The sequence below is a fragment of the Sceloporus occidentalis genome, unplaced genomic scaffold, assembly GCF_023333645.1.
Source record: "Sceloporus occidentalis isolate IW3139 unplaced genomic scaffold, rSceOcc1.0.p SCAF_2, whole genome shotgun sequence".
In the NCBI taxonomy this organism is placed as follows: Eukaryota; Metazoa; Chordata; class Lepidosauria; order Squamata; family Phrynosomatidae; genus Sceloporus; species Sceloporus occidentalis.
In genome coordinates this window covers 78,075,200-78,088,807 of record NW_028316982.1, presented here as the reverse complement: position 1 = coordinate 78,088,807, position 13,608 = coordinate 78,075,200, and the positions used below count along the sequence as shown (strand labels likewise).

The 13,608-nt window shown below is 40.1% G+C and overlaps 1 protein-coding gene across 3 annotated transcripts in view; it reads right to left on the bottom strand.

Moving 5' to 3' along the window:
* HTRA1 (HtrA serine peptidase 1) overlaps positions 1-13,608 on the bottom strand; it is a 58,776-nt gene that overhangs the window by 14,596 nt on the left and 30,572 nt on the right. For 2 of the 3 annotated variants that reach the window (XM_089510081.1, XM_089510079.1), the window contains exons 2-3: positions 12,622-12,754; positions 11,986-12,190 (exon numbers count right to left, since the gene is read on the bottom strand). In XM_089510081.1, the coding sequence (XP_089366207.1) occupies positions 11,986-12,190; positions 12,622-12,754 (338 nt within the window). The remainder of the gene's footprint in view (positions 1-11,985; positions 12,191-12,621; positions 12,755-13,608) is intronic. The other variant, XM_089510080.1, reaches the window with a different exon arrangement.

The following is a 13,608-nucleotide window of genomic DNA, read 5'->3' as shown; positions in this document are numbered from 1 at the left end:
GAGAGGCAACCCAGCAGGATACCATGGTCAATGGTACTGAAAGCTGCTAAGAGGTCTAGCAGAACCAACAGGGACACACTCCCTCTGTCTAGTTCCCTGCATAGGTCGTCCACCAAATTGACCAAGGCTGTCTCTGTTCCATAACCAGGTCTGAAAACAGATTTAAATGGATCTAGATCAGTGGTCCTCAAACTGTGCCCTATAAGATATTTTGGACTTGATAATCAATTTTATCAAGAAACCCCTGGAGTTGGGAAGCCACCACATGTTCCATTACCCAAAATTGTAGGTTGGACAGTGGTTGATAATTATCCATTATAGAGGGACTTGGGGATGGCGTTTTTAACAAAGGTCTCACAACTACGTCTTTTAGGCACGCTGGGACTTTGCCTTATTGTAGGGAGGCACTGACTACCTCCTTTATCCACTCAGCCAATCCTCCTCTGGCCTGTTTAATCAGCCAAGAAGGACAAGGATCTAACTAAGACACATATGGTGGCTTTCACCTCTCCAAGAATCCTGTCCACATCATCAGGCTGCACAAGTTGAAAAGTATCATTAAAGTTGCTCTAGCCAGTGTTTGGTCAGATTCACTTCAAGTCTTCCACCAATGTTGCTCTAGTCTCTGTCTCACTCGCTTCATCACCATTTATGTTTTATATACAGCTTATACACGTAGTCTGTAATTAATTTTATACAATATTTTAGTAATCTGGTGCACAAAACTTTGTCTACAATGAACCATCAGAAAGCAAAGGTGTCATTATTTCAGCCGCCCATGAAAACAAGTTTTGGAGTATTTTGTATTTTGGAGTTCCAGATAAGGGAGACTCGACCTATGTTATTCAATTCATATAGCGGCCCTGGACTCTGAATATATGCCTAAAACTTTCCTATTCCAAAAAAGCTAAATGGTGGCAGGGAGGAAGGCTCCATGGAACCAGAAAGGTTATGGTGGTGCATAATAATATTTGTTTATTTTATTTTATTTATATTACACCTTTCTCCCAATACAGGACCCAGGTTGATTCACAAAATGGTTTGACAACTCATAAATAACAAAATTCCAATCTAACAACAACAACAACAACAATCCCCATCTCCACTTGTCCTGCATCTGAGACTCCATGGTCAGTGAATCAGAAAAGCTTGTAACGGCAGCAACACTGGGGAAATGTCTTAACTGAACAACAGTGATCTGGGAGCATAAGTGATGTCAGAACAAAATATAGACCTTACTATATTAAGAAAGGAATTCCATTTTATTTGTTAACATATTGCCAAGAAAAATAGAATACTTCCAAATTCTGTGTGTTCTTAGGCCTGCAGTACATTCAGACAGTCTGTTAGTTTTGTAATGTATCAATAAACATATCAGTAAGAATGCAAAAGGGGAAAAAAGTTGCTTTCTGCAGTGAAGTCACTCATCCAATGAAATATTTATTCATTGTTTTTAATAGCTTTTTATCTCTTTAACTGCATTTTATTCTTTTAAGTGTATATCTTAACTGTTTTGATATGGTGATTAATTTAATTTCATTTTAATGTTAACTTTTTGTATGTTTTCAGCTGTACTGTACTTCATTCTTTACTAACAGCAATGGCGCTGCATGATGCTGAGAAAAATATTGTTAGAAGTGAAAAGAAAAACTAAGAAATAGATAAAGGAAAGCATTAAAAATGAAGAGAGGAAAAGACATACAGGATACAAATTCACAGAGAATGTTACCAAGTACAGACAATGAAATGAAGGTTTCAGGAAAAGCTGTATTTTTATCTCTCTGCTTCCTAAACTTTAAAGCAAAATAAAACAAGAGAACCATAATACTAAAAGACTGCTCAGCTGGGAATTTTCTTCTGGCTATGTAGCAAGCTATATAATGCTTAATATGCTCTCTACAGCTTTTTAAACTCTGTAATTGAAACCATCTTACTAAATCAATGCTGTATGCTCCTAGACCTGAAAATGATATGTGAAGCATGTAAGAAACATATCTATATATTACTTCTGAACAACTGGAAAAACCTTTGCAACTAAAACATTTTAATTTTAGCAAATAGGGAATGGAGAATATTCATACATGATCTAACAGACACAGTGAAAACGAGATGATAACATTACTTTTAACAGTAATTAGTTTAAGCTATGGTTCAAATCAAATCTGGTAATTAGTTACAATTTATTAAAAGTAATCCTTCTTATTACTCAAAAATAACCTGGTACATTTTTCCCCCTTGAAAACAAAGCACTAGACTGCTACAATCCACTGGCCTATGATACACTGCTTAACTTGCACTGCTTAACCTATGCAGCGAGGCCCTTATAGCTTCTATAAATATAAAAGAAATTAAAACCAAGATGGAATTTAAATGGGAATATATATGAAAATATGGATGGAAATGTTTATATATGATCATTGTTATGATAGGGACAAGATGTCCTAAACAATAAAAATATTTATTAAAAAAACCCAATTATAGTTACCCCACAAAAGGAGTGAAGCTGTCTCTTAGTACATTATAACTGCAATACAACTTAAGTATGCCTTAGAGCTCAGCGGTTCTCCAACTGTGGGGTGGGATCCACAGCAGGGGGTGCAAGAGTGCTCAAGGGTGCAAAAGTTGGAGGCCCTGATCCCGCCTCCTCTTCCTCTGCTTCCCAATTTTTTTCTGTCCTGGAAGGGAAGAGAAGAGCCTGGGCACTTGGAGACTCTGCGGGGGGGGGGGGGGGGGGGGGGAGGAGAGCTACTTATTTTTAAAATATTAATATACATGAAATTTTCAGCAAACATATGCATACTAAACAAAATATTATTCATATACTCTGTTGAGTGGGAGTGAGGCAACATCTGCATGAAGATGTAAAGGAAGTCATGAGGTTAAAGAGTTTGAGAAGCACTGTCTTAGCAATTTAGAAAACATGCAGGGGTAGCTGTGTTGGCCATTTAACAAACACAAACAAAAATGCATCAAATTGTCTTAGCAATTTGTTTTTTGTCATTGTCCGCCTTCAAGTAATTTTTGACTTATGGCAACTGTAAAGTGAACCTATCATGGAGTTTTCTTGGCAAGATAGCCTTCTCCTGAGGCTGAGAGCATGTGACCTGCCCAAGGTCACCTAGTGGGTTTCATGGCTGATCGGGGAATCAAACCCTGGTCTCCAGTCACCGTCTAACACTCAAACCACTGTGCCACACTGGTTCTTACGAGACATTAATAACAAATAATTCATTGTTTATAATTCACTACTTTCAAGCTCTGGCGAAAGCTCATAATAGGAAGCAAAACAGAACACTTACTCCAAGGACTAACATACAGGAAACAAGAGCTGGCCATTTTGGGCCTAAGATATCATGGTGCCCTTCCCATCCTATATTCAGAAACAAACTGGACTGGAAGTTCAATTTTACTACAACACTTCAAATGGGACAGCATCATCTATCTTCCCTAAGGACAACAGGCTGGTTGGGAGGTGGAATGCAGGATAAACCATGTACTCAAGAGAGGCAAATAACCAAGAGTCTCAAGAGGAAAGGTTGGGAAACAGAGGATGCTACCTCAATCAGTTGCTCAACTCTTCCTAATTGTAGGAATTGGGCCTTTCTGGGGAAATCAAACAAGATGTCTTGGGAAACTCAACATTCTTATCAAGATTGCTTGCATGTCTGGTGTGGAACAACATCAACAGTATGATCAACTACTGGGAAAGGGAACCAAATTCTGTGCCTGGGTATGATCCAAAATATATCCCCAAACCCTTACACTGCCCCTGCCTCCACCAGAAAAATTGTAGGGGTTATCTGCCTCCATTTTAGTGTCCACATACAACATCCTCAGGAGTTTGGTTGTTTTCTATCAATGCAGTTCTTCAGGCCTACTTTTCAGTTCTGGGAAGCAAATGCGAACTTTTGCCCTTCTAATTTCTCTCTCACCCACTGTCTTCCTTTCTATTTGTCTGATCAGTTCATGTGGTTTTCTTGCCCTCTGTAACACTGTGGTTACTGAATTTGTGTGGCCAGAGGGAATTTTACTTTTTTCCCCTGTGTACACAGCCTGTGGAAAACAGCAAAGCAAACTCTGTGTATTTATTCATAAGTATGCTAGGCCAACAGTTTTGAAAATAAAAAACTGGTTGAGTTTCAGAGGTGCTTCTTATAAAATAAAACATGTGGAAATGATACTGACCATAGAAAATATAGCCAGACCTCAGATCTAATGCAGACTTCAAAATACGAAACAAAATATAAATGCTTTTTTATTCCACTAGCTGAGACTGTATTTTTTCTTTTTATTATTTTCAAATTATGGTTGTAGTCACTAGTTGTTTTCCAAACACATTTGAAGACAGAAGACCTCCCTCAAAGTACATCAAAGTAAAACTAAGCAGTGAACGGAGGAAGGAGAGGTAAGTAAACAATTAGATTTTCTTGTACAGAATCACCTGGAGTGTATTTCACCATACACCAGATCCCCCAAAGAACCTGGTTTTTCCGGGTTCTTTTTGGGGCGGAGGGACACCAGGCAGTTTGGCTGCTGCGGCGTCCCTCCAGAAAAAAACAGGCCACTGCTAGCCCGCCCTTTTCAGGCAGTCTCTCCCAGGCCTTTGAAACCTTGTGCATGTCAAAAATTATGCTCATCAAGAAGATGGACTAGCAAGCCTCTACAGGACAGGCTATGAGACTTACCATTTCCATTTTTGACTAACCACAATCTAGCACTGTATGTGGGCCCAAAACTATTGTTAATTCTAACAGGGTTTACTGAAATAAATCAGTTTGATATTGTCTTGTTTCAGTAAATCATATTTTCAAGTAACTGGGCTTTGCTGGGTTCAGACATGATGCCAAGCTGCAACTGGTCAAAAACAGAAGTAAAAGTTTTTCCACAGCTGTACCAAAGAAAATGTACATGCTTATACAAATATTTGGTCAATTACCTTTGGCTGAATTTCCCACCTCACCCTCTTCAAATTAAGAAAGTCAAACGCAGGCAGTTGTCACAAATATTGCAAATGGTATCCCCATCAGCACACCAGGGAGCCATTTTAAAGCAATGTATATTGCGGGGAACTTCTAAAGTACAAGGAAATGTTTTTCCTCTAACTGTGCCTACAATTAGGTCTGGGACATCTAGATTACCAAGTGAGTTCTTGGTAAAATAGCTTATGTTCAAGCACTCATCTCTCAGCAGAGAGACAGAGTCAAGACAGTACTGTTTTCCACCCAAAAATATTAGCATGGGTAGTGACAATCTAGAACTTCTTAGCCTCTAAGATGAGTCCATGCATCTGACTTTCTTCTATAGCAGCCTCCATGTGGGAGGTCTGCTCAAATCCATTTATTTTGGCCTTCAACCAGCAATAGGATAATCACAGGATGTTATTTGTATTCATGTTTTTTTGTTCAGTTTACTTTTTCTAAAGGAACAGAAAAGCCTAATTAACTGTTATGATTTGGCAGTACAGCCGGCCTTCCATAGCCATGGATTCAGCATCCATGGATTCAACCATCCACTGCTTGAAAATATTCAAAAAGGAAGGGGAAAAAATCCAAAAAACAAATCTCGATTTTGCCATTTTATATAATAGCCACAAATTTTATATAATGGGACTTAATCATTCACAAATTTTGGTATCCATGGGGAATCCTGGAACCAAACACCAGTGAATACCAAGAGTCTACTGTACTTCATACTCCATTAAGTCATTTTAGTCACAGCATACTGGATCTCACCAATGACTAAAAGCTCCATGTACTGACTGGAAGTTGCATCCATGTCTGTACATATTCAGACCTTGCACAAGGAGGTATCCAATACACCTTCCAAAAAGTCACCACCCCAATATGTTAAAACACCCGTGAGCAGCCATATGCTGAGAGTAGAGGATATGTGCTCAAGAGCAACTGGGGGAAAAACGAGGTACACCCTTACAGCCGTTAGTGGCCAAGGAGATGGAGCCAGATCCAGCAGTTCTCCACCAGCAAGGAAGCAACAAGACAGAGGGAGCAGCCTGACACTTTTGCCATCTCTTGTGAGTATGCTGGTGAGTATTTATGCTCCATCAGTCTAAAGTAAGATCTGTCCCATTGTTTTCAACTGGCAAGCCAATGAAAGGAAGCCCTAAGCAATCCGTGGATAAAAATATTTCTTACTCTCAATGAGAGGGAGCAGGGGAGTGACTATGAAATGGTATCAAACTACTACTCTACCCAAAAGGTTACATACAAAGGGTACTAGCTCCTCACTATTAAAGGGTACCGTGCTACTATTCCATGTGTTCTCCTTAGCAGATTTTGGATGGTAAGGAAAAAGGTTGGAAGAAATAATGGCGGGAGGGACTGCATATTGATGACAACAGTTTTGAGACTGCTCATAAATTTCCATGAAAGAAACAGAATTACCGTAAAAGCTGCATAGTGAAGCACCCAAAATGCACACCAGTTCAGTTATATAATCTTGAAGATACAGTCGGCCTTCCTTATCCATGGATTTTCTATCCACAGATTCAAGCATCCACAGCTTGAAAATATTCTAAAAATGTATAAATTCCACATAGCAAATGTTGATTTTCCACTGTATACAAGGTACACCATTTTGCTCTGCCATTATATGGAACTTGAGCATCCACAGTTTTTGTTAACCATGGGAGACCATGGAACCAAACCCCAGCAGATAACAAGGTCCCACTGTATATAACTGAGTGTTTCAGTTCTGCTACCTCCTCCAAAAGACTTTTATTCAGGCTTCATATACAATTCTCCCAGCTTATTACTCCTTAACAATCAGGGATTTAAATATTCTACAAACAGGATACCTTGTCATCTTCCTGATGCACTACCTCTTACAATTCTGCCTGTACTGCAGCCACTCACTCAAAACCATAAGGTTGCGAGTGCAATACCAGCAAAAGGGGTCAAGCTTGACTCAGGCTTGCATCCTTCCAGGGGGAATTAGCTTACAGTTATAAACCGCTTAGACACTGCTAGTTCAGTATGAAGCGGTATATAAACGAAGCTGTTTGTTTTTTTGTTTATTGTCCAACAAGGCAGAACCACATTGTATGTATATTGCAATGCCCAACAGTGCTTACTGGAAATTTTGTAGGGAGGTAGGAAGCTACATAGTAGAAACATGGTGGAATTGTTAAAAAAAAAAAACCCAATCCAAAATTATGGAAGCCTGTAATCATGTGTGTTTGAGCTATTTCTTTGGACCTGAACTTCATCTCTTCCTTTGGAAAATATTCTTAATTGCCCTATTTAAGCCAAAACATGAATAGTATATAAAACACTAAATAAATTTATAAAAATTTTGAAGTAAATTCATGAGTGTTTAAAAGCCCTGTGTTTTCGAAAACACAGAAGTATTTAAAGTTATTCCATTGAAGAAAAATTAAGGCTCGGGACAGACGGCAGGAAGCGCTGTCCTCAGGCCAATTCTAGGGTTCTGACTACATGCACCAGAACCCTAGAACATGTCACCGCCATGCCGGCCTCCCGTCCACACAGGGGCTGCCATCTTGACATAAGCGACGTGCAGAGTATAAACGTTGCTGTGCGTTGCTTACGTCACAAATGTGCCAATGGCGCACTCATGACGTGCACACGGTTTGGGGTGGAGGGATGCCTCACAGTTTGGCCACTGCGGTGTCCCTCCACAGGAAAACAGCCACGCCCATCCCACCCTTTTCGGATGGTGTGTACCAGCCCTAAGATATGAAACACACTTTGGCTCATATTGACTCACAAAGTTTTCCAAATTGTTTTATTTCCTTCTTATTGGAAGGACTGTGTTGTAAAAAAAATGTAATTTCGTAATAAATTGCCTGAGTATTTAAGAGAGTAATTCCTCCCCAGATATGTGTATCTTATAAGGTGAAAATGTGCTTGTTATTTTCAAACTGTTTATTCTACTGCAAGATCACATCTACACTGTTCTGTCATGGGTAGTTCCAGGTTTAGTTTCTGAACTGAGAAATGATTTAGACCTGGTGATGAGATGCAACCATCAATTATGGAAGATCTCTGGAAAGAATAAGTAGCTGACTCATTTTCTTCCTTCTTTAACCCCCCCCCCCAAAAAAAAAAGGAAAAAAAGGGGGGGTATTAAAGAAGCATCATTCTCCAAATATCTCGTATTCAAATTATTCCATCTCACTATGTACCTCCATGAAGACTTTGTCAGCACAAACTTCTGGAAATATCAAAGAGGAGTCTTACAGAGATCTGTTTTTCATTTACACTGAATTCTTTTCCATGGAAAGTGGGTTAGACAGTGGAAACCAGTTCATTCTACTGGTGCCCATAATCCAATACTTTATTTAATTTCTTTTCCTGTTTAAAAAAGCAGCCTGTCCTGAGCCAGAAGTACATCACTTAAAGGAAAATTGTGTGCATGGGAATGCAAGAACAGAACTGTTTTAGAAATGTCAGCAGAGTGGAATCTTAAGAGCAAAACTTTGTGCATTTTTTAACCACAGACATTCCATATCCCATGATAGAACATAGTCCTCTTTTGCACTATCTAGCCAAGGGTGGGGGGATGGTTTGCTTCACTTTCAGTTAAAAAATTATATTAATGTTATTTTCAGCAATCATTTAACAGGAATTAAATATTCTAGTCAGGTAAAATGATGTGAAATTCATACTGTACAAACTAACAAAAAAATTTTTAAAAAAGGAATATTTCCTACAGCATATTATTTTACACTTCCCAGAAGCAATACATAAAACAATCCAGGAAGCAATGCTTAAAAGGAAATTGTTGGAGTCAGCTACTATGTGTGTGTTCAACAGCATACTTCCTCTGTTCATCTTTGCCAAAAGATGAAACTTGCTGCAGTATCCACCACAGTCAGTAAAATACTTGTTCTGTATTCCCTACACAGAAGCAGAGCTTTGAAAAGTTGTCTTTTCTTAGTACAACACCTCAAATTCTAAAGTCCACATGGCCACTGTAATGTTGCCAAGCTCTGGACAGAACCTCACCTGCTTCCAGGTTCTAAGCCCCATACACAGCCTTGCTCCTCTAAGTCTGCCAGTCAATCAACTGAATGCAACTTGTCGCAAAATAAGTTAGTTTCACCATTACCATTAAATGAGTAATGGAGAACAGCAGGGATACCCTATTTTACACTTGGCTGGGAGGGATGAAACAGGTTATCCTAAAATTCCCCAGATCACAACACACACATTAGTTTAAATGAACAAATACTGTATATTTATTTATTGGATACTATTGGATACCATATCATTTGATACTACTCACCCCTCACTCCTGTTTTCATTACCTGTTCCAACACACTCCCCTGCTGTTCATCATTCTTTTACTCAACTGTCTATTATACTCGCCCTCTGTAAAATTATTTGTCTTACCATGATCAAGCACAACATAGTAGTTCCACATGGACTGACCCCCAGATTTACTGTTGGCCTGCTACAGTTGAGTCATTCCATGCCTGGTGGAGAACAGGGTAGGGATAGGGTGGCGTGTATTGGAGGAACATCTAGCTATGTCCCGTACCAGATACAAAATAATCACATCATCTACTAGGATCTTCCAAAGGTCTCAGTGGATGATGTAATCATTTTGTGTCTGGCTACAGGGACAAAGACAGATGCTTCTCCAATTCCCTCCCCCAGCAACTGCATAACCATGAATTTCTACCTGAGACCTGAATACTGTACTCCATCAGTGCATTTGAGCAACTGGATTGCAATCCATGAAACTCAATGCTAAAATAAATCAGTTAACGTCAAAGGTAGAAGAGTGTGCGTGTGCGCATGCGTGTGCGCGCGTGTGTGTGCGCGTGTTCCCATTACCCAAAACACTCTGCAATGGAAAATGACTCAGCATTTGTCACTTTAAATATTCCAAACTATATAATACAACACGCACACCTGTAAAACATTAAACGAAGTTTCTAAAATTACATGATTACAGTGGCAAGGCAAGCTCACCACATGAAAACCAGAGAGCACTCCAGGGCATAAACAAATATTTTTGCTACATTTTGGGACAAATATCAAACACATGCAGGAGTTGTATTCCTAAGAAGCTGGGTTATGTTGTAACAGTGCATTCTGCTTCCAAATCCGCACTGCTGATGAATTAGGACACATCTGCACAGCAACAGCCTGTTTCCTTAGCTAGATAAGAACAGAAGGAAACTTCTCTGTGGAAAATAAAAGTATCTTCTGTCTGGGAGTAACCCGATGTTAAGAAAGAAGGCAGGCAGAGTTGCTCCCTCAAAAACAATTTGCCAGTCATGCTGACAATTTTCTGGAAGTCCTTCGTTGCAGGTGGTGGACTGAAGAGTGCACTACAGAAGTGTATTCAGCTCCTGAAACAAGAAAGCTCCTACAAGATCCTAATCATCTGGGTATAGGTTGAGTCTCCCTTGTCCACAATTCTTGGGACCAAAAGTGTTTTGAATTTTGGAATACCTGTATTTGCATTATATATGTACATAATGTGTATCTAGGAGATGGAATCCTAGTCTAAACATAAAATTTATTTATGTTTCATAGGCTGCGTCCATACCAGCGCTTTGTGCCGGCCTGGCCACATACTAGGGTTGCGCGGGGGCGAAACATCCACATGCCCTGCAATCCTAGTACATGGCTGCGGCATCATCATGGCAGTCTCCTGTCCACAGGATGATGTCACGCACACGCCCCATGCATGACGTCTCTGCACCTCCCCAGACCACTTACAGTGGCCTGGGCGTGGCATGAGAAGCTCTGAAATGGCACTGCATTGTTCCCACAGCAACCAAATGGCTGCCAGAACGAGGCCAGGGAATAAAGGGACATGGCTGTGGCTCCCAGGGTGTCCAGGGGCATGAAGCCCCAAGACATCCCTTTTCCACACCACTCTGGATAGCCCTGCCCCCAACCCGGAGATAAAAGGGGCGCCACAGACCCACCCCTTTGGGGCAGTCTGTACCACACCATATATACCTTACACACATAGCCTGGAGGTAATTTTAAACAATATTTTAAAAATAATTTTATGTATGAAATTTAGGAGCTATGAAGACAGCCCCGAAAGGGCAGCCTTCAGTTGCCCCTTTTACAGCCAGATTGGGGCCGCGGCACCTGTACACCACAGCCTCGATCCAGCCTTTCCAGGACAAGAAAAGGAGCCACAAAAGCAGCTCCTTTTTGCAACCTGGAAAGGGTATGATAGCTGTGGTGCCGCAGCTTTTTGGTGCTCCTCTGGCTCTGCGTAATGCAGACACAGTGCCAGAGGAGCACCATGACGCTGCACGCCATGCAGTGCATGGTGTCATGCCACCGTGGGGGCAGAGCCGGGGTGTGCATCGTGCAGACACTACTCCCCGACACCTCCCCAAGCCAGCCAAACTGCCAATCTGCACAGGGTCTTAGTTTGAACCTACTGAATCATCAGAATGCAAAGATTTGACTATCTTAGCCACCTATGTTTTGGTTTTTGAGTATAGTGCGCCCTTTTTTTATGCGAGGGATCCATTCTTTACCCCCCCACACATAAAAAAAATGCATATGCTCGAGCCCCATTGAAAGTAACGGGGCTCATGCATGCGATGGTGATGCGGCGGCGCAGCAGCACACACATGCCTCAGGCGTGCGCCCCATTCATCTAAATGGGACGCGCCACCCTTTGTGCCCCGTGCAGCTCCCTTGCGCCTTTCAGTGTATGCGTATAACGCGGGTGCACTATATTTCACATTTCAGAATTCCAAATAAGGGAGACTCAACCTGTATATAAGATGTAATAATGTTTTAGTAGCGTAATCTTGTAACAATTTATCAAGTATACATTTGTTTTTTCTAAATATGATGGGTCCTGTTCAAATGCAACAGCCCTGTTCAAGTGAGTAAAATACAATAACTTTTGTTGTGTGCTTCTGTATTTTAACATCCATTGTTTTCTTATGAAGAAAAATATTTTGAGTATTGGCTAGATAATAGGTGCATCTGTATTTACTTAGTACTGACTCACCTGGGCATCTATTTTTATTAGTGCAATATCTGCTTTCTCATCAATATCTTTAATTTTAGCTTCATATGTAACACCATTCTTCAGTTCCACTTTTACTTTGTTCTTATTGGTAACCACATGTGCATTAGTAACTATCAATCCATCTTCTGAAACAATGAACCCTGAGCCACTGGCAACAGGAACTTCCCTCTTTGAAAAAGGCAGCCTAGAAAACAAAGAGTTTCTAGATGGAAAAAAGCAATACCTGAAAACATAGAAGATATTAAAGAAACAAAATCTACTTCTATCATTATTATTTTTTGTACCAAGAAGGTATACTTGGGTTTTGTGAAACCTCAGTTATATACATACACCACTTTCACATCTAATCCATTACTGTATTATTATTTTTTACTCTGGCATGTATTTAAGAAAATTATGACATGCAAAATTATTTGCAAATTATGACATGCAAAAGCCATTTGTTAATTCTAACTAGATGGGACCCACTGAATCAATGTGACTTACATAAGAATAGACATAAAAAGACATTAAACAATTGCTTTTAGTTTTCTATGTTAAAAACAATATTATCCTCAGAAGGAGCTTCTGCATGCAACAATATTTTTCAAAGAAATTAACAAAATGCACAGTCACCAGGGAAATATAAAATTTGGATCTTTTGTGTACTTGCGAAACAATTCAATATGAACAACAGCCGGAGCGATCTTCTCCACCACATCTGCAATAAAGTTGTATTTGTGTCGCAAGCTATTGGGATCTTCCTGGCCTGAGGAGAGAAACAAAATAAACTTGTCATAATTTATTAACATGACATAAGGAGTTGTGTAAAGAGTTGAAAAACATGTGAAGTCGAAGCCAGCATCCATAGTTTTTGTGGGTTTTTCGGGCTATGAGGCCATGTTTTAGAAGAGTTTATTCCTTACATTTCACCAACAGCTGTGGCTGGCATCTTCAGAGAATGCTGGAATAGAAGAGAGTGGGATATATATACTGTTGGTTGAGAGGAGGTGAACTGCATATTAATTATGGACTTATGGAATGGCCTGCTGGATGAGATCTGTCAAATTACCGATCTAGAGAGCTTTAAAAAGGCCATTAAGACGGATCTCTTCCGGCAAGCCTTCCCAGAATAAAATGCTCGGCCACAAATAAGACTTCCCATCCAGTGAACTCTGCCCATGATGATTTTTATTTAGCTTAGTCGGTTTTAATATGTAGTTTTTAATCTTACATTGTTTAATCTTGTTTTAAGGGGGGGCATAATGTATATATGGATGTATTTTAACCTGTTGTACACCGCTTTGATTGCCTGGCAAAAAGTGGGATAGAAATAAAAAAATTATTTATTTATTGTATATTGTTCTGTTGTTGAATGGCAAGGCCTACAGGGTATCCATTTACTTAATGATCCATTTTTTGTTGGGAATCCCCCTCACCCCGGGTGGTTTTCATTTGCATTTACTGTTTCCTGATTCTGGTGTTTTTCAGGACTGGTAGCCAAACTTTGGGGCAATCCAGACCGCCCCAAAGGGATGGGCTGGAGGCGCCAAGTTCCCCTCTGGAGGGACGCCGCAGCCAAAAAGAACCCAGAAAAATGGATTCTTTTTGGTACACTGTGAC